We start from the raw sequence: 22,907 nt of genomic DNA, 5'->3' as shown, positions 1-22,907 counted from the left end.
GAAGATAAAACTTAAAGACTGGATGGTTCATTCTGTCCCTGCTGTCCTTCAAACAATCTCAGCTATCAACTAGTATTTCACTGTTGAAACAACTTTCTTGGCAGTAGTTTCACGCCAGGAAACAAAGTCAGCATCAAGCATAGATAAAGTGTTCTCTCTTTTGATATACTGAGCTGTGAGTTAATCAGATTAGTGACCACTCATCTTTTCTAATACACTGAATTTGTTTCCCAACAATCCCTGTCAAAATATACTTTATTGCTTGATGTATTTATTAACTCTGCCTGCACTGAATAGCTAAAACCACCAAATCATGCTGCTTCTCCTCCCTCAGCAGAGAAATGGAGAGTCTATCACTGCAACGAGACCTCTAATGTTGGAAAAGAGAGTGGGATTTAATCCATTTCTGGTTTTATCCAATCTAGTCAGAGACGCTTGGCATACATTTTCTTTTCCTTCAATTTTCTACACAATTTAGCAAAGTCTAATGCTTCACAAGTATATCAATTATTATCTCCTACAGACAAAAGACAAAATAAGTCAGCTAATTTCAAAAGAAGTTTTGCGTACACACTTATCAAAAGTTACTTAGTAGAAGTAAAATTTAGTAAAATTTACCTCTGATGACTCAACCACCAGTCCAACAATACAACTGGAAGATGTATGACCAAGAGCATATTTAAATAACTAAGATTTCTTTGTATTTCTGGCATTGCATAAACAGTATTAGACACATTTATGTCAGAGTCTGAACAAAGACCTTTATCTCAAAGAAAAAGATAAACCTATTCATTTGTCATGTTGACTTTCATGGCACACCATTACACCTCTCAGGCCTTTCTATCTTTATCGCCATTTATCTTTGCAACAAAAAACCCCCAAACTTTGAGTAATTTGGTTCAAACTCTTGTTCCAAAAATATGATTTAATGCTATTCTGTATTTGTTACAAACATAAAATAATATGGTCATTTTACTTTAACACATTTTAGCAATCTGTACACCACAAAGAATCCTTCTATTCTTTTCATTTTAGCGACATTAAGAAACATGGCTCTGTAAAGTCAACACTTGCAACTATAAGTTTAAACCACATACCACTCTTGGAGCCATCTCACAATTACAGAGCCTAAGTAAAATTTTAGAATAGTTCGTAGTTTAAAAAGCAGTTAGAAACCATGTGTTTTGAATTAGCTAGTGAGTGTGTCAGCAGTGTCATTTACCATACCTTATAATAAGCTCTCCTTTGATTTTTAGGTTTTCATGAAAGACGACTACATTTGCCTACCACAACAAACACAGAAATATTTACTGGATTTCTCTTTTAGCTAAGACTTAAGTATAGAAGCAATTTGAAATTGAAACACCACCCACACCTAGCTCAGTAAAAAGGTCTGCTTTTTTATAGCATGGCTTTTTCAGCCACAGAGCTCCAGATGGCCAGATCTGTCACAAAGTCCAAACCCAAAAATTCTAACAAAGGGAAACAGCAAATAGGCCTCCAAGGGGGATTTCCAAAGGGCTACAGCAATTTTCAGCAGCACAACAGCATCTCTATGCTCCAACAAAACACCAGAATCAGGAAGAGGCAGGCACAAGGTTCCCACCCACTCTCTCCGAAACAAGCATCAAACGCTCAAGCTTCATTTGAATGCTGAAGACTGCACCCACAATTACACCAGGGGTAAAAACCCTGCTCTTATTGTTGGAAATTCAATTAATGGGAGCAGCTCTTCTCCTCTACTATCTTTCCTTTAAACCAAAAATCACAACAATCAGTATTTGCCAGCTATTGGTACTTCCTTCCTCCTCTCAATTCCCTTAGCACTCTAAGTTAACAGTAATTAGTTAACACTATCTCAAACTCCTTCCAATTGCTTTCCTCATGCACCAATAGAGTCAACTCCCTTCATCCCATCTTCACAGGCTGTTGCTCTGATTCTGAGAGTCTCGGTCCCCATTTTAAAATATCTATTGCTTAATCTTGGTTTGCAACTGCCAATTCATTTGCTACAAAGGAAATGAAGACCTCTCATCTTGACCATGCCATTTCGTCATGAAGCAGAGCCCTGCTAACACTTCATTTCTGCTCAACTGCATCTAAACACACTGGGAAGGATACTAGAAGCCAGTGCTTATCAAAGACTATATATCATGCTAGACTAAAAAGAATAGCAGTAAAATGTAAATTGTAGATACATTTTTAATGTAAATTTTACATAAAATGTAATTTATATTAATTATTTCAAGTTTAATTAAGAGCATAATTTAAGTTACTTCCTTTTCTTTCTGAAGGCACAGAAGTGCTCTGTAACAGGGTAACAGAAAACAAATTATTTCCTCCTCTCGCAGCATGCAGTGAGAAAACAACAGAATCACAATTTGTTTGGGTATAAAAATTCCTAATAACCTGAGCTAGGAACAATGGAAAAACATTTTATAACATGCTTTGAGGTTCTACATTGTACATCATCACTATTTGCTCTGTACGTTCTCCCCGCCCATCAAAGCTCAGTGGAAAATTCACCATTCAGGAAAAACAACCATAAGAGATTATTTATAGTATTAGCTCATAGTGCAGAATTATTTAATCTAATTGCCCTAAGGTTAAAAAGTGTACTCCCATTTTCCATGATTACAAACTGTCTCATGTTCAGCACTTTGACACACTTGAAAAGAAAAGGTTGATTAGCCTGACATTGGAGTGAATAAAGTAACAGCTAAATTGATGGAGCATTAGCTAGGATAGACCTTCACAGGCAAGCAGCTGCTCTTTGAAAAATGCAAATCAAGAAAAAAATAAAACAAGTTTAAACACCAGGATAAAGAGGTGTGCTAAGGCAGATGGAAAGCCTTTTCTCCTATTCATATTCTCCAATTTTATCTTCCTGGTGAGCACAGAAATCAACAATACTATGTGGCTAATACACACAGCAGAAGGGTACCTCCTCCGTACGCTTCCCCGCTTTGTTATTCACGTTAGCAACTGTGACGTTATTAGATGCAGAATAAAGCCCAAAGCTGTACAAATCACTCCATTTGATTTGTAAGAAGCAGCTGTAATTTATGGAAGGAAAAGGAAAGAGGGGAAGTGAAGGGGAAGAGGACAAAGCCACTCTTGATTTTCAGGAGTAAAACACTTTAAAACACAGGCTAATATTAAACCAGAGAGACTTATTTTCTGTTCCAGTAGACTGGGAATATAATATACCCTCCAATGCTCGTATATACACTGCAGGTTTAGCAGAAGAGTCGATTCAGGCCAATATCCTGACGTCTGGACAAAAAGAAGAAAATGTTCTTTCTGAAAATCTCGTCTTTCTCAGGATGAAGTAGATTTCAGATGTGTCCAATGGACTTCACCTCAAAAACTTCCCTACAGAGAGGCCCAGCCAATGTTTCTTCCCCAAATACGGTGACTGCACAACCTCACAGCTCACCACAGCCCACTCTGTTCCCGATACTTTTCCCTCTGGCAGGATGGCACACATCTCCCCCCAAGCAAGCAGGAGGTTTTATCAGTTTTGATCACTTCCTTTTTACTAACTGACGGTCCAAAAAATTTAATTTATTTTGCAAACAAACAGTGGTCTTTCCCCAGCACTGCACACAAAAGCCAAGAATGCAGCCTATGATTTTCTGCCTATTTCAACAACATCTAAGGCATCTCTTAGATGTTGCATATTAGTACAATGGAAAACAAGAAACGCCTTTTACCAGGAGCCTACAACCCAGCTGTTGCACAACTTTCCTTCAACCGGTGGAAAAGAGAATCTCTGAAGCTGAGGATGATCGTGCTTTCTCATCCAGATTACAAAATAAATTCTCCCTCTAAATTTTACTATCAACCTCAGTAAGCATGTCCACATGACATTCAACAGCTCAGTCCTGCAAGCTGGCAGTGAAATACACCCACCAGACTGTCAGGAGAGTGACCTGGGCATGGGTCCATGGTTTGGTCCTCCAAACTAACGTAGCATGGTGGCAGAGCAGAGCACCAAATAGAGCTTTGGTGCTGCAGATAACCAAGTCAAGTGGTCAGTCTCCTGTCTTGGTAACATGTGTCAACCATGGAAAGCCCACTAGGGTGTACCAAATTGAATTAATGTGGACCAGTGCCAGCGGTACACATCATACACACCTGCAGTTGCAGACAAATAACAGGTATAACTTGTGACTTGGTTTGCCTAAAGAAGGGAATTAAAATAGTGAACTCTCTTTTACTTGGAGCAGCTGAAGTAAATGTACACATAAACCAAGGGAAAAGGGGTGCGGGGAAGCAAATATTTCCATGTCCTGAGCTTTTCAGAACAGCAGCTTTGCTTGGATACCCCTTGACTAGTCCCATTCCTTGACATGACATCAGCCAGCTGGATGCCACATAACCATCACCTCCTCACCCACACTAGTACTCAGCCAACGGGTTTAGCACAACTGGGTAACTCCCATTGCCAAGGCACAGCATTAACCAGAGGAGTCTGCAACCCAAACAGGCTCTCACCCCATGTACTGGGCTGTATTACCCAAGGAGGCCAGCCAGCTCCTACGCAATCACACAGGAGGACATACCTGGGCCTCTTGCAGACCTACAGCAAATCACTCTGCTGTAATGTGCACTGCAAGGATTTTAAGTTTCTTGGAGGAAAAGGCATTTCTATTTACAAAAATAATAATTTTACTGGGCTATGATATCCTTGAAGGGAAGTATAGGATGTGGTCTCTATTGTTTTGTTAAACAACATGTTTAATTAGATGTAGCTTATTTCCTAAGATAAATCAGCACTTGCACACTGACAGCCTAAAAGAGACAACCCTTGACCCTCAGTGGTTTCACTGCAAAGGTATACGCTGAACCTTTTTGGCAGTCACATTTTGTGCCAGAAGCTCCACACTTTTCCTTGAACTGCTAGCCTGAGTGCACGAAAAGAGCCGGTGGCCACCTGCAAGGGAAGCAGCTTCATGGCACACCAGAAATGCCATAGTCGAGAGACTTGCATTTCTCCATGGACCTTCTGAAGCTTTGCAGCCCCTGAGGTTGGGCTTGTAAAAATTAGGATTTATTCCATTATCAAATGCATTCCCCAGTTCAAATCGAGTAGCAAGGGGTCAGACAGCTGAATGGGACAGCGAGGAAAAAGAGGTGTAAACCGATTCTCCTTGCTTGGCTTCTGCCAGAATTTAACTAGAGGACAAAAAAATTATTTAAATCTCAGTTTACTATTTCATCTCTATATTAGCAGATTTGAATTGCACCTCTGAACTCTTGCATATATTTGGAAACGAAGGGCTGGTGGGACAGGGAGGAAAAGGGGGGAGCAAAGGAAAACAGTCATTCCCTTCTCTACTGAAATATCCAGACTCTCAATATTTTACAGAAAATTGAATTAGTTTCTGTACTTAATAAAGCATGTGTCTGAAAATTAGGGAAGTTTACTGGTCAAACACATGTGCTCAGTTCATGTCAGCTTTGACCAAATTTTACATAAAAGTAATATTTTTCTGCAGAACAAGCCATGCTTTGAGAACACCGCTGCACAGGGTGAACAGCACACTGAAAGCAAACTCCTCCAATAAAACTGTAATTCATCTTGACTTGGGTGGCTACACATAATACATATTACATCAAAATAAAACACTGGGAAACAATTATTCCTCATTTTTAAAGCACCGGTCATGGCTAAACAGAGGTCCTTACAATTATCCATAGCTATTTCAGGAAAAAAAACCAGGCCCAGAGTACAGGTTAAATGAAACACTTAGAAGACAAGACTCTATAATCCTGATAGAGGAACAATGATCATTATAGCCTGGCTTTTCCTGGACAGAGGTAATATACTATTAGTCGCTTTTTTTTTCCTCTTTTAAATTTACTTTTTAAATAGGATGTATCTTTGGGCTTTATAGTTTGAGCTTGTCCAAATCAGCAGCAGAGCACAGAAGCTCCATGTAAAAATGCCAGTGACTTCTTGATCTCACAAATGAAACTACGATAGGGCTGTACTGGTTGCGGGGTTCTCCCAAGGCAGAGGAGAGGCAAGTGCTGCTCTTACGATTTCACATGGAAAAATGCTTAGCAAACAGGCAGTGTTCCATGCTGCTGCCTCAAAAAACACACTCCTGCTTAGCAAAGAGAAAACCCTGATTTTATTTGCAGCCCTAAGAAGCATTACTCTGAATTCAGAAGTAATTTCCTCCTGATTCAGTAAGGGCAGAGGTGCTAGAAGTCAAGTTTTGGCTTCCACAATAAGCGTGCATTGCTACCACGTGCTCATGCAGGGACTTCTCTCACTGAAAATAATTTTACTGCAAAAGCCGTAATACTGTCTTAGACAAGCCTGCTCTTCTCAGCTAACTGGAGAATGAAAAATAAATTTACTCCTTTATTCTAAAGCAATTAAATGTCTTCCAGTACTCAGGGGAAGACAAACCATGAAGTATAGTGTCCAGCTTCACGTACTCGCATCATAGGAAGGGTCATGCTTTCAAAGGTCTCATCTACCAGGACAATAGCAAACCACAGCACAACTGAACTCCAGTATGCTGCCCATACCTAAGAGATAGAGTATCTCACATAAGGAGATGCATCCTGGAGTGACTCCATAGCTCTGTCTATTGAGATTGGTAAAGAAACATCAGACGTGTTAGAGCAATAGACTGCACTGGAAGGCAACACAATTTGCCATCAGAAAAAATGCCAAGCACTCCACCAAACTCATATTACAAAATTGGAGAAGTCAGAGTATTAGCACATCCTCATATTTATTTGTAAGCTAAAGTCGCTATTCATCAGATTTGAAATCTGGGCTCTGTAACACAAAAGCTGGCATGCAGCTGCCCACAGTTTATCAGACACGATAGTGACAAAACCACAAACAAAAGTAATTCAGTTATCCGGAAAACATCTCATGGACAGTGTCAACACTATGTAATTACACAGGTCTGTTGCTACTTTCATTGGAGGAGTTACTGAATTTTTTAACTTTGCATCTAACACTTAAGTAGTCTTAACAAACCAAGTAGTTTGCTAAGAAGTCTTACACAACTTTTTGCCTCCCAGCTCTCTTTGCCAAATAAAGTACCACTCATGAATCCATGGACAAAGTAGGCACTAAAGCTTCCCTTAGCTTCCAAGAGTTTGTTAGCTCAGGTACAACATCAAGCTAACACATCTATTCAGACTATAAAATGGCATTTGCTCAAATTTGTGTGCAGGATTGTGGATATGTATCCTAAATTTTCTTTCCATGGCTAGTCAAAGCAAGAAATGAAAAGCCTTCTTCAGATTGGCCAAACATCAGGCTTCAGTCCAGCCCATGGGCTCTACTTCCAGGGACAATGTATTTCAACAGCTACGTCCTTGGTTAGTCTGCTGATGCTCTAGGAGGATGTCAACTGCACACACATCTTTTTTTTTTTTTTTTTTTTTTTGGTCTTGTGGATACACCCTCTCTAAGAATCGCCTTGGAGCAGTTATGACCAGCTGCAGTGCAAACTCCATAAGGTTTAGCAACTAAAAATTATTTCTGTAGCATATAAAAGGAAACTGTGGATACAAGAAAAAAGCAGATTTGAACTAATTTACTGAAATTACCACAATTAAACTGTCTTTGTAGTTCAGACCTTTGTTTGTAAACCCCAGTCCCAGCTCTTTTATCTATTCAAAACATAAGTAAAAGATTATTCAGTGTGCTAGACAGTAAATATTAAGACTGTGTATTTCCTGATTCATAACATGAAAAATTTTATCTTTAATAACCTAAACTACATTAACCATAACGTACCAAGAGTTGAAGAAACTGGAGCCTTTTGCATTAAGTTGCCAATAAAAAAAAGAGATTGAACTGAAAATGCTCTGCCTCTAACGGTGGTACAAGAGCTGGGATTTTACTGAAGTTTCTTTAAGGTTTTAAACATTAGCCTTGTTTACACTGTATCTAAAATCATGACAAAGGCTCCTTAGCACAGCAGATGGGCATTTCCTGGTGTGTTATAAATTGCTAAAAAAAAAATAAAAAAATAAAAAAAAAAAAAGGAGAGAGAGAAAAAGACAACCATTAAACATAATGAGACACTTCCAATGAAAGGACGACAGCTGTTCTTAATTGCAATTTGAAATCCTAGACCTTAAGACAGTACCATGCTGCCAGTTCAGGAAAGGCATAATGAAAATGCTGGTCCATGTACACACAATGCATAAAATTGGAATTCTCCCATTTCTGACAGGGCTTCTACCTGCCCTCACTTTTCAGTCTGCATTTAAGAAGTGAAACATAGCAGTGTCTCCTTTTAAGTCCATCTCTTTCTTTTCAGTGTGCAAAAAGTCCCTAAATTCTAATGCAAAGAAAAATTAAGCAAACAGATCCTTTTTTTAAAAATCAAGGTATTAAAGCCACATGAAGTGTCCAAAAATGCTTTTATTTCTAAGTCCTCCCATAACGTCAGCCAATTTTGTAATCACAAAAACTTCATTTTGTTAAGCAGCATGAAGAAGGCTAGTCTTAGTTCTCACTTAGATGTATAAATTAAGAGCTGGAAGGAGAACTATTTGAAATGTTGAGAAGAGACAAAGAGCAGTTATGTATTGACAAATTTGGAGAACTGCATTACAAAACTGAAAAATTACTCTAAGTCCTTTCCTTTATTTAATTAAGTGCCCACTTCATTCACAAAATTCAGTCACAGTGAATGGATTCCAAATACTTTTGTGCGAATTGGAGGGATTCTATTTTATGTGACAATGCAAATTAATTAAAAAAAAAAAAAATCTCAGCATTTTATGTCCTAAAAATACCAGTGGCATAATATGAACACCAGCCAGCAGGGTTCAGTTCCAGGAAAATGAGAGAAATGGGATCTGGCAAAAAAATTACCATTAGTTTAGACTACTGGAGCATTAACACCCATCTCCAACTATCCAACATATATTAAGGCTGCTTTTTTTTTTTGATTTTTTTTAATTATCTTTGCTCTAACAATCTAGCCAAACACCAAACTTTTTTACGCTTACAAATAAACACAGAGTATAACAAATACACTCACAGGCAAAAAAAGAAGAGAGAGAGATCGTCACAGATAACTAAAAACATTTGACTCTCAATCTCCAACATGACTGAAGTCAAATGTGAAAGTATGCTGTGTACAAAGGTACAAGTAAATATTTGAAAACAGTTCTGAAAACAAAGTTATTTTGTTGAGGCTCTAAGCCAGCAGTTAATTCATGAAGGATGCCCCAAGATTATTTTCCTTCGTCCACCATGACGACAATTATAGAGTTACAGAAGCATCTGGAACAGATCTTAAGTGCTTCCCTTACAAACTCACTACATCTTAAAGGTACCCAGTTCTTGTGTTTTTTGCAAGCTTCTTCAAAAAGTCCACTAGACACATGACTCTTTGCTAGGACCACACATGGCTCTCCAAATGAGAAACTGGTGGATGAGTAAGGCTCCACCAGAGCCCGGTGGGTCCTGCCCAGAGATGGGGTTCTCTGGCAGTGGGACTTCAGAAGCTGCGACTGACAGTCCTGCCAACTGGTATGGCTGTGGGGATTGAAATCATCTGTGAAACAGTGGATCTGGTGCTTTTGAATAATTTTGTCACAGTAGGATATGCTGCTGTAGCTTCTGAGAGACAGAGAGATGCTGGAGGGTGAGACCAGAGGCAGAGAGGACTCTCCTGGGATATTTTGGGAGACAGTTTTGTCTTGATGCTTTTTATATCCCCAGTAGCCCATATATACTCCTTCCTAGCCTAGGAAGTGTTTAAATGCCACAACAGTACAAAAATCCACCTGGACTCCAGACGGCCAGACCGCCTGATGTCTGGGCAAGCCTATGTGCAGGCACCTCCACCCGACCTGTGCCATGGCTCTGTGGCTACACACAGCATCCTGCGTTTTGTGTTGGAAATCCTGTGTTACAGACACTTGCAGAAGAATGACAGCACCGGTCCCATGCACAAAGAATTTCAAGGGCCTTTTCATTTCTTAATTTAGGCAGTGCTACTCAAGAGGACTGACAGAAAGGCTCATTCCAGTGAACTCTGCAATCCAGTCTAAATGTCACTTCACACCATTTTAAAAATTAAAAATTAAAATAAAGCACAACATTCACCTATACTTTGTTTTTCTAGGCTGTTTATACTTGGGTGTTGGGTGTATTTTTTGAGCCTCCTCATAACCATATGCCCTGCTATAAATTAGTTCCTGTATTATTATGCATTATTACAAAATTTCATGCGCTCTAATACTGGCAGCAAACAAGCAACTACTGTTCTTGTCAATAAGACTATATTCACCTCTGAAGCACTGGGGTAAGATGTTGCATTACGAGCTATCCAAACCAACTAAAATAGCCTTGCTCAAATTTCAGGGAAAAGCTACGTTTATTTTTGCATGCAAGAGAAACTTTGTTTTATACGCTAAGCATTTAAGTTCACAAATCACTTCCAAAATGCTCTTCAGAGAATCAGACGGCCACTTCAACACGGCCACATCACAACCACCTTCCTCCAAACTGTTTTCTCAGAAGGACCTCTGAGGTGTCCTACCAAGTGTAAAGTTTAGGAAACTGTGCAACCCATGGGTTGTGTGCCAGCAGTCTGCAGAAGAAGCAGCTCTTCTCAGGCATGAAGTCCTTCTGACTCCTGAAGGGTGATGCTTCATTCTCTTTTCATCTGTACACTTCAGGGATTTACATTCATGGATACACCATGTCCAGTTCAGCCTCACTATCGAGGTTAAGAGAATAAAAAGCCCGACCCCTTCCAAAATAGTCTCTGTAGGGTTTTTTCCCCCCTTTTCCTTTCAACTCATTCCTAGCATGGGTTTAATAATTAGGTAATAGCAGTCCTCCCTAATTACTATTTATGATTTCTGTCAGCCATAGATGTTCCCTCCCTGCCCAGCGGTTAATTTTGCCAACTAACCTCTGAAGTGCTCATCTTCCCTCGACTATAAATCTCATCTGAAAGAGGCACTCTGCTGAGCCACAGGAACAAGTCTGAAGACTGAGTCTCTGGAGAAGTCAGGAATTATTAGGAATAAGCACGAAAGGTATGTAAAAAGGGGATATTGCAAGGTGAACAAAACCATAGGGAAGGGATTTAAATATATATTTTAAAAAACCCCAAACAAACAAACAAAAAAAAAAAACCCAAAACACAGCACCAAAAAAAACCACTACAAAAACAAAACCCACATCAAAAGCAGATGAAGATGAGGAAAGGACAAATTGAAAAGGAAATGTTAAATATACTGGGACAATGAAGGAAACTAAACTATGGCACAGGCTCTCACACCACCACCCCTTTCTTCAACAAATAAAGATACCTACTGTGTATCTTAAAACTCTGCTACCTATGGGGAAAAGCTTAGTTTTACATACAGGCAGAAACTATCCTTCACAGCTGGGGCTTTATCATGCCTTTCAGAAAAAAATATTTGCTTTAAATCAAGGAGGAAAAAGAGTTACTGTAACCTTGGTGTTTCCAAAGATACGCAATCCTGAAATACCAGCAAAAAAACCCAGAAGCAAAAATGTAACTTCTATATTTACTGCTTAGCTTCCACTCAAAACTTGAAAATGACATAGCAAATTGTATCTATTGTCAGAGTAATTGCAGATATTTGCAGGATAACGATTTGTCCCCATAATTATTAATATGACGATCACTGAAATGAGGAACATTAATAACTTCCTCATTCTTGCATTTTAATAGGCATCAGGTTGATATCTTTGCGCTTGCATCCTATATAATGTCAGGCTGGTTTTCCGGAGTTGCCTGCAAAAGTTTAAGTCTCTCTAAATTTGAAAGCTTTTAATGCAAAACTATTGTCTCTTCAGAAATATTTTACTTAAAAGAACTAATAATAAGTAAATAAAATACATAGCAAAATTGCGTAAGTGGAATGCAATAGATGCATGATAAACTATCTTCAGATATTTTTCTGCCTTCCCAGTTATGCATCATAAATACTTCAGTACATAGCTAAAAAAACGCATGTTGACTCTGAACTCTTATTTGCCTGTAGCTTGCCATTAGCAGTACACTTGCCACTTCCTACTTTGTCCCTCAGCTTGAAGATTCTCTAAAGCAAGCAGGTAAGGCGTGTCAGAACATAAAGGGGAGCAAAAAGCCCTATGCCACCCTACCTCCCAGAGATGGAGAGCTGCTTGTAGCCAGGATTTGATGTTAAGATAGGAAATGCAAGAAAGCACCTACTCTGCAATCCCTTAAAGTAAATCTCTCACTGGTAGGAAAGTGATATGGCATGATGGTTACAAATAAATGGTATGATAAGCTATTTCTTTCCTATTGCCTTCACTTCAAAGATGCCAGCAGCTGTCTTTGTCACTGGCAGAAGCCAATGTAAATTAGCAAGATGGACAGCTTGGTTCTCTCTCTCATGTCTAGCTTACCCACAAGGTAAGCAAAACAGCAATTACATCAACTGAAAGAGTAATTACATCAACTGAAAGAGAAGAACAGAAGTATAAGGACTGCAGAAATCAAGCAGCAAAGTGTTTTAACAATGAAATGTCATACTCTGCCCTGTCAAGTCAGAGACAAGTTTGATCCTGCCTTGCACAGAAAGACAAAACCAGCAAGATTAAAAAAACATTGGGGAAAAAACCAAACAAAATAACAATTAAAAAGCTTGGTAAACTTCTTATTACAGCTATGTAAATAGCCACAGACTATGAAAACAAGCATTCCAGGAGACCTAGAACAGTGACACTTTATTACATGGTGCCACAACAACAGTGGTATATTTAGAGAGGAATGAACTATTAAAATAAAACCTCTTTGATCAAATTTTATCAGGTGTAACACTATCCAAAACCATCTGAACCAGAAACTTTCTCCTAGAAATTCAGTTTGGCTGCCCCTTCCAAATGTGTCCGTGGCCTTACTCTATAGTTTCCAAAGAACATTAAAAGTAAAAAGCCACCCAAAGCCTGCAATTAAGTCTTAACTAGCGTCACTGAAAGCATCAGTCACTCTCACAGACTTTCTTGAGGAAACACAGAGCAGATGACTAGGTGCTCACTCCCTTGTCTTTCAGATTAGGGTTAAGAAAACATGTGAACAGATTTTTCACTCCCATGGGTATATGTTTCCTTCAATGATGACCATATAAGGGGAAAAAAAAAAAATCTAGGTATGGATCTCCTTCATGTCGTTATATACTTCTCTCTCTTTTTCCTTCTATTTTCATTTGCTCACCAAGCCTGCTGTTTTACTGGGACATTTGGCACTCTCAAGCACACCCTCCCTACACCAATCTATCCCACTGAAATACTTGCACATACCTCGAGCATCGACATAAGGCCATACAAAGCTACTGGAAAATAAGCAAAACATAATTTAGATTCCTCATTCCCCAGGAGCTCCCACAGAGAGCTGCAGCTCTGGGAATGTCCCATGGCAGTCTGCTCCAGAGACACTGACACTTAAAACCTGGGTTTCCCAAACCTGAAGGTTCTCTCCAAAATGACAGACCTTGGAGAATATGAGCTGTCATGCCAACAGGCGAGAGTACGTTTATTTCTGATGGAAGAGTGTTTGTGTCATACAGACCTGGGTTTTATATGTATCTCAAATCAAACCACCGCTAGAAATTTTCTGCAATAAATTGTTTGCATTTTTCCAGCTATAACTAGTAACAAAATTAGACTGAATATTGTTACAAAAGAGATGTTGAAATAAGAAACACACTATATATAATTTCATTTCTAGACACACTTTCTAGGTTATATGCATTAGTTTCCTCACAAGTGGTCAAGAGTTTTGCTTTGCCCAGGATTACACAATAGGAACCAAAAGTCTTCCCAAAGCACAGTTAAATGGTGCAGTGGGCTTACCTAGAATCAATTCTTCTGAAGAAGCCATGGCTCAACTGAGATTTACACATCAAAGAAAAATAGGTAAGAACATCTCCACAAATCAATGCGAGGGTTTCTTTACACCATGTCAGATGAAATACCACAAATTGCAATTTGTCTCACAGCATCTCTTCATTAAAGTTCCTGAGCAGCTTAAAAAAAAAAACCACCTTGAAGATAGCAAGGTCTCTGTGGAAGTGTAGCAACCTCCCCAGATATGCCTGAACTCTGCTTTGAACAGTGGCCTGCTACTCCCAAGATCAAGCAACCCTAGAATTAGCTGCAAGCTCCAAGGCTGGGATGATGCTGGCTCTGTCTCAAACCCAGTTCTTAGCCCATACTGACCAGTGTGGTAGGCAAGGACCCCACTGGCGATCAGTCTAGGCTTGGCTGCAGTGGGACCATATGGTCACCCTGTCAGCTCACCTCATGGTCTATTAAACAGCATTCAAGTACCAGTTCTATGTTCACAGAGTGAACAACTGAACTGGCATGAATCCTTAGGCTATAGCACAAGGCACTATATATTAAAGGGGATGAAAGGTTGTTGAGGCTTGTCAGAGATGGTGTAAGGCAGCCTACACAGCCCTTATTTTAGATACCTACATTTTAAACTATCTTTTAAAGATTGTGAGAAGTTTATCAATTTTAGCAGAGACAAAAGCCACTCCCTTAAGCATCTATAGACAGGTGGGAAGGGAAGCAAGGTCACCATAAGGTAAGATCATTTTATACCTCTACAGTTTGAAAATAAACACTGTATCTGTAAAAGAAACCATGAAAAAAGGTCATTTTGTAATTATATCTTTTTAAAGATGCATAGTCTACTTAGCAGTGTCAGAAGACAAATTTTTCATACAGAAGCAAAACCAAATAAAGAAAATTTGTGGAGAGATCATATCTGTCCAAGACAAATTAGCTGTACCCTTTTCATGACTTGGCTCTCTATCCAAACTTGCAAAGAAAATCTATTGCCATCATACAGTTGAGGTCTCCTGACATAAGTTAAAATTCAACATTTTCTCACTTCAAACTATGGCACTTAAAGTGGATTTCTAGCGTTTGCACTCCAGAAAGTCTTGTTGTGCGATGGCAGCCTGACCATACAGTTACTGTCATTAGTGATGAATGATGATTATGAAAATTTTTCTACCAAGTTAAGACTCTCATAATACATACAAGAAATATTACTGACCATTTCTATTTTGCAAAACCACCTCTTGAGAGATGGAAAAATGCAGAGATCAATATATTACTATGTACTTGATTAAACATGCAACCAAGTACATAGTACTGACTTTCAGAATGTCAAACTGTAACTCCCAGATTTTATTTTTAAAATCCTCCATCATATGACAGCAAACTTGATGCAGCTGAACAAAGTCAGCAGAGCAGAAAGTTCTTTTAGTACGCAACTGTGTTAATTTAGCAAGCAATTGTGCTTGCTAAACAAAACTGCGAAGAAAGAAAACCTGAACATAGCCAGAGTTCAGATCCAAGAGGGTCAAGAACCACCAGAAGCTTATTTGATCTGATTAACTGGCTGTCTGCATTTCAGCCAATGTATCTGGAAAAGTTACATATGAAGTGTGAAGATAAAAAATTAATCAGAACAAAATAACTTCCAGAACACTTTCCACTCATAATTTACTTTTAACCTAAAAGCTAACACTGAAGGAAGAATGCACAATGACCATGTTTAGACACTTATCCAGACGCTGATCACTCAAGTCAAATCTCTTGAATACGTGACTGCAAAGTCAGGTGGCAACCTCAAAACACACTGGAAACATTTCTCTATCCCAGCGTCACCTCAAGGGGAGGAACAACTTGCTAAAATCTCATTACTATGATGTCTAACAAGATAAAACAATTAGTGCAACATACCAATCTTGAAGACAAGGTACCTAATTTTTAGCTGTACCACCCACACCTGTGATTAAAGTCTTGTCCTATTATGGACAGAGCTTAACCACGTTCCATTACTCTCAGAAATTCTGACCAGGCCCAAATAATACAGGTCCTGTCAGTTCCCTGTAACCTCAAGGCAAAGCCTTTGAATTCTTTGCAATACGCACCCCTGTGGAGGAATTACAGAAGGTGAATGAAAGCCAGAATAAGAGATTATACCTACTTCCTAGCCTTCTATTCCTAAATTTAGACTCAGAATTTACATCGTATGCAAATCAGATTTTGCAATCTTATATGTTTGTATATATGCTATATATTTTATCCTTAAAATTTGCATTATATATTTATGGCACTATGGCTGCCCTCTTAGAATGGGCTCACTTCCACCCAGCAGAGAGGAGACGAAGCTTTTATTTTTCTACAGTTACCGTTCAGATATATCCAATACGTTCCTGCATTCGTCATGAGGGTTTTCCCATTTTTTGCAGTGTGCAAAAAGAAATTAAGAGTTTTAGATATCAAAAGTAACACCATATGACTCAAACATTTTTAACACCTAGGAGCTTTCACAAGGCAATCTGGACTTTGAAAGAAACAGATTTCTCTGAAAACAGACTCCTTACTTTACAATACAACAATAAAGGCTACTGCTAATAATTACAGGAAAATGTTCTGAAATGCACATACCAAGATCTAAAGACGTGAAACAGAAAGAGTAACTCATTTTGACTTATCTTTAAAATAAGGATGAACTAACAAAAATTCATTTTGGGGGAGTGGTGGTATGATTTTTGTTTTATTTGCTTTAACCAACATAGACTTTTTGATGAGAGAGACAGCTGGTACCATCTGTTTCAGGACAGAGTGAAAACTAAAACTTCTTCCCTGTACTTACATGTGAGGACTGAGTTCGTAAAAGTTTCGGTTTCTGTATTCTTCCACTTTCTCTGGAGTATAAATGGGTAGAGGTCTGTAGGGGTTTATCGATATCACCACGCTGCCAATGTACGTCTGTTGAAGGAAAACAAAAAAAATTATCATGGATTTTTCTTTTTAACATACTTTTTTTGCTTATATATTATTCTCCCATTTAATACTTATGCAAAAACAAACAAACAAAAAGCCTAATCGTAGTAATGAATAGATACGCAGATACACTCTGAAACACCTTTTAGATCTCTCTCAACAATCACTGTTGGCTACCAAGCAGCAATTTCTAGAAAACTGAAAGCCTCTTACAAATATTTTTTAAAAGAAAGCCCAATTGTACCATATTTCTGTGACTAATTCAGTTGGGGGAGGGAAAGGGAAAAGGACACAGATGTTCATGAAAAACCAACTCCATCTGCATGGCAAATGTCACACGAGCTGGGCTGCAGCCCTTAGGCACTCATGCAAAACCATGTAAAGGCAAGGCTGGGGCTGGACTGTGCTCCCTCACCCAAGGAGGAGCTTCACACCATCACTTCAAAGCCTCAGGCACAGAAGAGCTTCAGAGAGAAGAAACCTGAAGGCTAATAACCTCTGACAGATTTGTGTCAAAGGAGAGATTTTACTGTCAGGATTCAAGGCCATCAAAGTCCTGCCGTGGTTCCTCAGCAGACATGAAGCATAACTTTCATTTCCAGATTCTAAACGTACTTGCCATTACCCTTGGAAAGCAGATGGAGTAATGTGGTGTTTTACTCTGTTAGGTCCCATTCACCACCAAGCTGAACGAAGACCGATACTGTACCCCACGATTACCACACAACGAACCTGCCTTTGCCCAGCCTACCGCCGCTGCAGCTCTCTACACCTCCCTCCAGCTGCAAGGGCTGCATTCAAATACACTCGAGTGGCAAAAAATCCCAAAACCCCATTCCACTCTGCCTGCAGATACTGATCAAAGATTAATTAAAACCCAAGTGTTTGGTATCTCTTTCCACAACCATTAAATAAATAACAGCTGGTAAAGCATGATTTTCCAATAAGCAGGGACTTGCTGGGAGGCTGTAAAGGCTGTACACAAAAGCCACAGGTTCCCGTTATCTGGATTACAGCTGCTAGTAACTACAGAAGAAAAGCAGTGTTTTTTACATAGATGTAAGATTTTAAATAACTTTTTTGCAGTGATACCTCAGCACCTTGCAATCACTATTTGGATTTTCCCCTTCAATTTTTCTCGAAGGGAAGTGCTGTAACATGCATTTTCAAGTGGGAACAGAGGAACAAGGAGCCTGAGTTACTCATATCCTGATTTTTAGCTGGAACAGAGCTGGGTTTCTTTTTCAGTAGTTAGAATAGTGCTGCATTTTGCTTTTCAGCCCGGGACTTGTTATGAGAGAGACACTGAGAACATCCCAGTGTTTGCATTTTGGTCACCGGAAGTGAAGGACTTCATGTTCTGTTAGTCTACAAGCACAAGATTTAAGGGGGTGAGGGATATTTATATCAATAAGCTAAATTATCATTTGAATATGCCAATGGGATATTCCATATCATATCACATCATGTCCAGTATATTAGTGAGGGTCTCTTCCTCTTTCAGCTCTCTCTGGTTTTCACTTGGGCTCTCACTCTCCCGGGATTGCGGTTTCGGTTCAGGATTGTCACTCCTCTGGGATCATTATCTGGGAACGTGCCAGGCTTGGTTGGCGGGTGGTGAGCAGTTGCACTGGGTATCACTTGTTTGTATACTTTGCTACTGTTATCATTATCACTACTATTTTAATATTAGTATTATTTTAAGTTTTCTTTTATTTTTATTATTAAATGGTTATCTCAACCTACAAGCCTCTTTATCATTGCCCCTAATCCTCTCCCCTGTCCCCTGGGGGTGGGGGGGAAGTGGGTGAGCGGCTGTGTTGGCTGCTGGCCAAGGGCTGGCCCAGTGAAACTATCACAACTCGTTCAGCAGAACAATGAATCAGCTCCAGAGCTGCAGTCACCAATTAAAAATATTAATTGCTGCAACCCTTCCTTATCAAACTGTCATGTCTAAAGCAATTTTCTGCTAAATGGTCCTAAGCAAAAAGTTAGGAGAGGAAGATTTCCCATTCTCCATGGCATGCATATGCACAGGCAAGCTGTGAACTCATGCAGCATTTTCTGTCCCATTTAAAACAGAGTTGAACAACCTAGGCTGCACAGATAAAACAAGTAGTACGCAGCTTCCAAAGACTCTCGTAGGTCATCCTTGTAGTGTTTACTACCCACAGGATGAAACAGAAGCAGCCACTGCTGACAATTCATCATACCACTGCTGGTACAATGAAACATAATACTTCACTAATTGGGCTCAAGGCTCGCCATTTCTGAACAACGCTGTCCGGGTTTGCAGACTTCCTCCTCTCCTTTGGAACTGTCCAGAAACCTTCTGTAAAACATTTTCCCCCCGCCATGCATCTGAGCCCAGAACAGACCAAATATCCTAGAAACAAGCTGGTTTCACACCAAGAGCCCATGCTGTGTGCTGCGAGGGGGAACAGGCCTGGAGGTGCCTCACATCTTGGCAGCCTGGCTGGAACTCAAAAGAGGGACAACTCCAACCTGCCTCACACCGCAGCCCAGGAGGGAAGCACACCCAAAGGCATTCAGATACGGACTGCTGAGAAAATCCCAAAGATTTTTGCTTCTTTCAAACACATGCTGCAGTGTGTGCTTAGATATATTTTCTTCCAATTAAAAATAAAAAAATAAAAATTGTTCTAGTTCTGTGGTCATCCTCCCCCCTAAGGAGGAAAGTGTTTTCCATCTATGTCTAATCTCTTTGGCTGAACAGAAAGAAAATGCAAAAATTGCCTTTCTACAGTGTTTACTTTGCTCTCTCAACACATGTGGCTTTGGCAATTTGCAAGCCTACAGATTCTTGGCGAGAATAACATATCCAAGAGTAAGAAGGTTTCTAGTCTTCACAAGTGCATGGATACCACAATTAGGACTGTTTCCTGATAAAACATTAATATATTAACTTGTTTCCTCCTAAATCTGAAGAATTTATTAATTCAGCCTGTTTTGAAATCAGTGCTGGAAAATATCAGCAGAAGAGAGATAAAGGCCAGATCTTGAATATTATATTTTGAAACAGGAATTCTTCAGAACTCAAAGACCTGCCCTTTTCAGCTATTCCACCAGCATAATAGCATACAATTTAGTTCCTAAGTTCCTTGAAGTACCCTGAGATGCCAAGGTAAAGAAAGATGAGTGAAAGTTAAAACCTTGATTTTTAATTTTGAATACAGGCATTCAAATGAGATTTATTTAGAACCATCTCTTCATAGCTAAGTATTGCTTAGACAACATATTCTGGGAACTCAAGTCAGCTGTTCATTGTCAGACATGAACAAATACAGACCATTTCCTAAAATACCAATATTTCAAAAGGTCAAATGACTACATAGAAACAAAGACATACTCATGTCCATTTTAAACACCAAGCCAAAGCATGCCAAGAAATCATTGTTTTTGCTGCAAAGCTGCTTACAAGAACTAATACATTTCCTTTTCTAAAAATGCCAGTATCTCAAAGCTGATGCCTAATAGCTACTTGCTACTGGTGGTCTATGAGTTTCCATGTAATGGGGATAAAAAAAATCCATAAAATAGCTTTCCACATAACATCTGCCTTCCCACCAGAACTCTATTATAAACAAACAAAATAAATGGCTTAAATCCTTGAGCAAGTGACAAGAACAGAAACATTCCAGTGCTGAAAGCAGAAGGCCCAAGAGTAGCGGGAGACCATACCGTGGCACCCCAGGGACTAAAGAGATCCTCCATTTTCCCTGTTTAAGGGAAAAAATTAAACCCCAGAGGAACGGCGTCATGATGATGAATGCACAGAATGCAGTCAGGAGATTTGATTCTTTCTTGGCTTTCTTGTTATGCGAGTTTGGACAAGATCTGCTGTCTCCTCAAGTTTTGCTAAGTAGAGACTCTTAATAATGCTCCTTCCTCCAAATTTATACTTTATTACAATAACTCACAAAGGTAAATTCTACCTCCTTGGCGTGTTTGTCCAGAACCCAAACCAAAAGGACTCTCACTCGTTGTTTATCAGTGTATCTGTCACGTAGCACAGCAACACTGTAATGCGCTAACACTGCATCTGCGGAAAAGAGCATTCAAATTTCCATCAGGTCAAACGACAACACCTTCTGCATTCTCCATCAAAACAACACAAGACAACTCATTCCTGGTCAGTAAAGGGTTTGAGACACTGAGTAGAAATAGAATTCTAAATCACAACCCAACTGTAAAAGCCAGTATTTGTTATGACACCTCTAAGTACTGTTGAAGATGCAACATCCAAGACACTTTGATGCCTCATTTTCTCCCCCGAGGACTGAAAGAAGACATACCCACTTGGGATAAGATGCTACTACTACTTCAAGCTTGTACCCGCCTTGCAAGGCCTTCTGTGCCCTTCTAACCCAAGCAGCTTTTATGACTGGTTTAAGAGGAGGCCTGAAACAGCAAGTCAATGCCAGGCTCCCATTGCTTGGGAGAAACCTACAGGCAGCAGCCTCTTCCCAGCCAAGGGCTGGGGAAAGCTATTGCGAGAAACCAGCGAATTGCAGCTGCAGAAGCCAGGGAATATTATCAACAGCAGTTGCACCCCAGGAGCTGCAGAGCTGGGGCTATTGTAACAGCCTGCTCTGTATCTTTTAAAAGATTTTCTGGATCTGTGGCATCCTCTGCAAAGCAACCTTCTGCAGAATTTAAAATCAGTAAGCAGCTACGCAGATTTGCTACAAATCTACTGGAAGTGTACTCTACATCACTTTTGGTACTTCTGTTAAAAAAAAAAACCCAACAAACCACTGCTTCTTACCCATGGTAGCCTGTAACAGCCCAGAAAAATCACTGCTGCACACAAGTCACTCCTGCTGTAAAATGTCCAACTGCTAATGTACCCTGCAAGTGTGCTAATTCACAGGGCCCAATAAGGTTGTCCTATTTACTTATTTCTTAAATGCTGGAGCGTAAAAATAGAAAATAAATAAAATCTAGTAAAAAAAGATTGCTTGTGTGGATACTGATTCTGCCATTTATTGCAGACCAATTTTAATACTCCAGAATTGCATAATGCGCATTTATTTACTATTGATTATGCTTGAGAGACGTGTGACTAGATTTTATTGGAACAAATTCAGAACCAAGGCTTGGGCAGCATTCACTGGTTTCTTTGCAAGGCAGAGGGCTGTGTTTTGTTGTCTGGGTTTTTTTTTTTTTCTGTTTTGTTTTTTGTTTGTTTTTTAAATGTGACATACACAAAATCATATTTCTAATATAACACTCATTTTCATTTGTATTTGCCTGAACTACTATGGTTCTGGATCTTCCCAGTTCATAAGCACGTGTGCCGCTGCATGCTCAGAATAGCTAAGGCCAAGGAGATGGCAGGCACAGGGAGAGGAAGCCTGTACTTAGATGCTCTCAGTTTTCTGAACTGTCTCAAACTCAAACAGAACCTGGCAGATTTAACACTGTAATGTTACTCCATAATGAAGTTTCTCATTTTAATAAACTAGATCAGTACCTTATTAAAATATAATCTCTCATATGAACAATCATGCTGTGTGCTCAAATTTATTTTTCATTGTGGTTGGCCACAATAAACTAGTTAAATGAACCCTGCTTCTGCTCCATTGTGTTTTTTCAGGTCGGAAACACTCGCAAAGTTGCAAGTCACTCACTGTGATTGAAAAGAATAAGGAAAAGATGACTAAAAGACTAAAAGAAAAACCACCTTAGACCATTATTACTATTTTTGGAGCTTTGATTCACTGTATTACTGTGTATCGCAATGTAGGTGTTTTAATTGTTTGCTGGAGTGGGATGGGCTGGCTACTTCAAAAACATATAAACAAACAAACTAGGATTTCATCCTGTAATACTCCAGGGTTTGCCTGCACTCTTTCAGGACAGTACATACAAAATAAACTCTATCTGTGATCCAAGCCGTGCAGCTGCCCTTTGCGTTGAGCCAATGCCTTGTGCTTCAGTGAGCTTCGAGCTTGAGCAGAGCCTCCAGGTACCATCTGTATGCAACTATGCAGATAAAACCCCAGGATCCCAAAGAGCAATGATCAAGTGGAAAGATCAGGAACTAACAAAGCTGGATTTC

At 39.4% G+C, this 22,907-nt stretch overlaps 1 protein-coding gene across 1 annotated transcript in view; it reads right to left on the bottom strand.

The window, feature by feature from the left end:
• LOC104525321 (unconventional myosin-Ib-like) overlaps nucleotides 1-22,907 on the bottom strand; it is a gene marked incomplete at both ends in the record, with an annotated part of 34,256 nt that overhangs the window by 2,639 nt on the left and 8,710 nt on the right. The window contains one exon of the mRNA XM_010168440.1: nucleotides 16,692-16,807. Coding sequence (XP_010166742.1) covers nucleotides 16,692-16,807 — 116 coding nt within the window. The remainder of the gene's footprint in view (nucleotides 1-16,691; nucleotides 16,808-22,907) is intronic.

Source organism: Antrostomus carolinensis, unplaced genomic scaffold, assembly GCF_000700745.2.
Source record: "Antrostomus carolinensis isolate BGI_N321 unplaced genomic scaffold, ASM70074v2 scaffold5805, whole genome shotgun sequence".
Classification (NCBI taxonomy): Eukaryota; Metazoa; Chordata; class Aves; order Caprimulgiformes; family Caprimulgidae; genus Antrostomus; species Antrostomus carolinensis.
The sequence above is the reverse complement of the archived record's forward strand: the minus strand, read 5'-3'. Positions and strand labels throughout refer to the sequence as shown.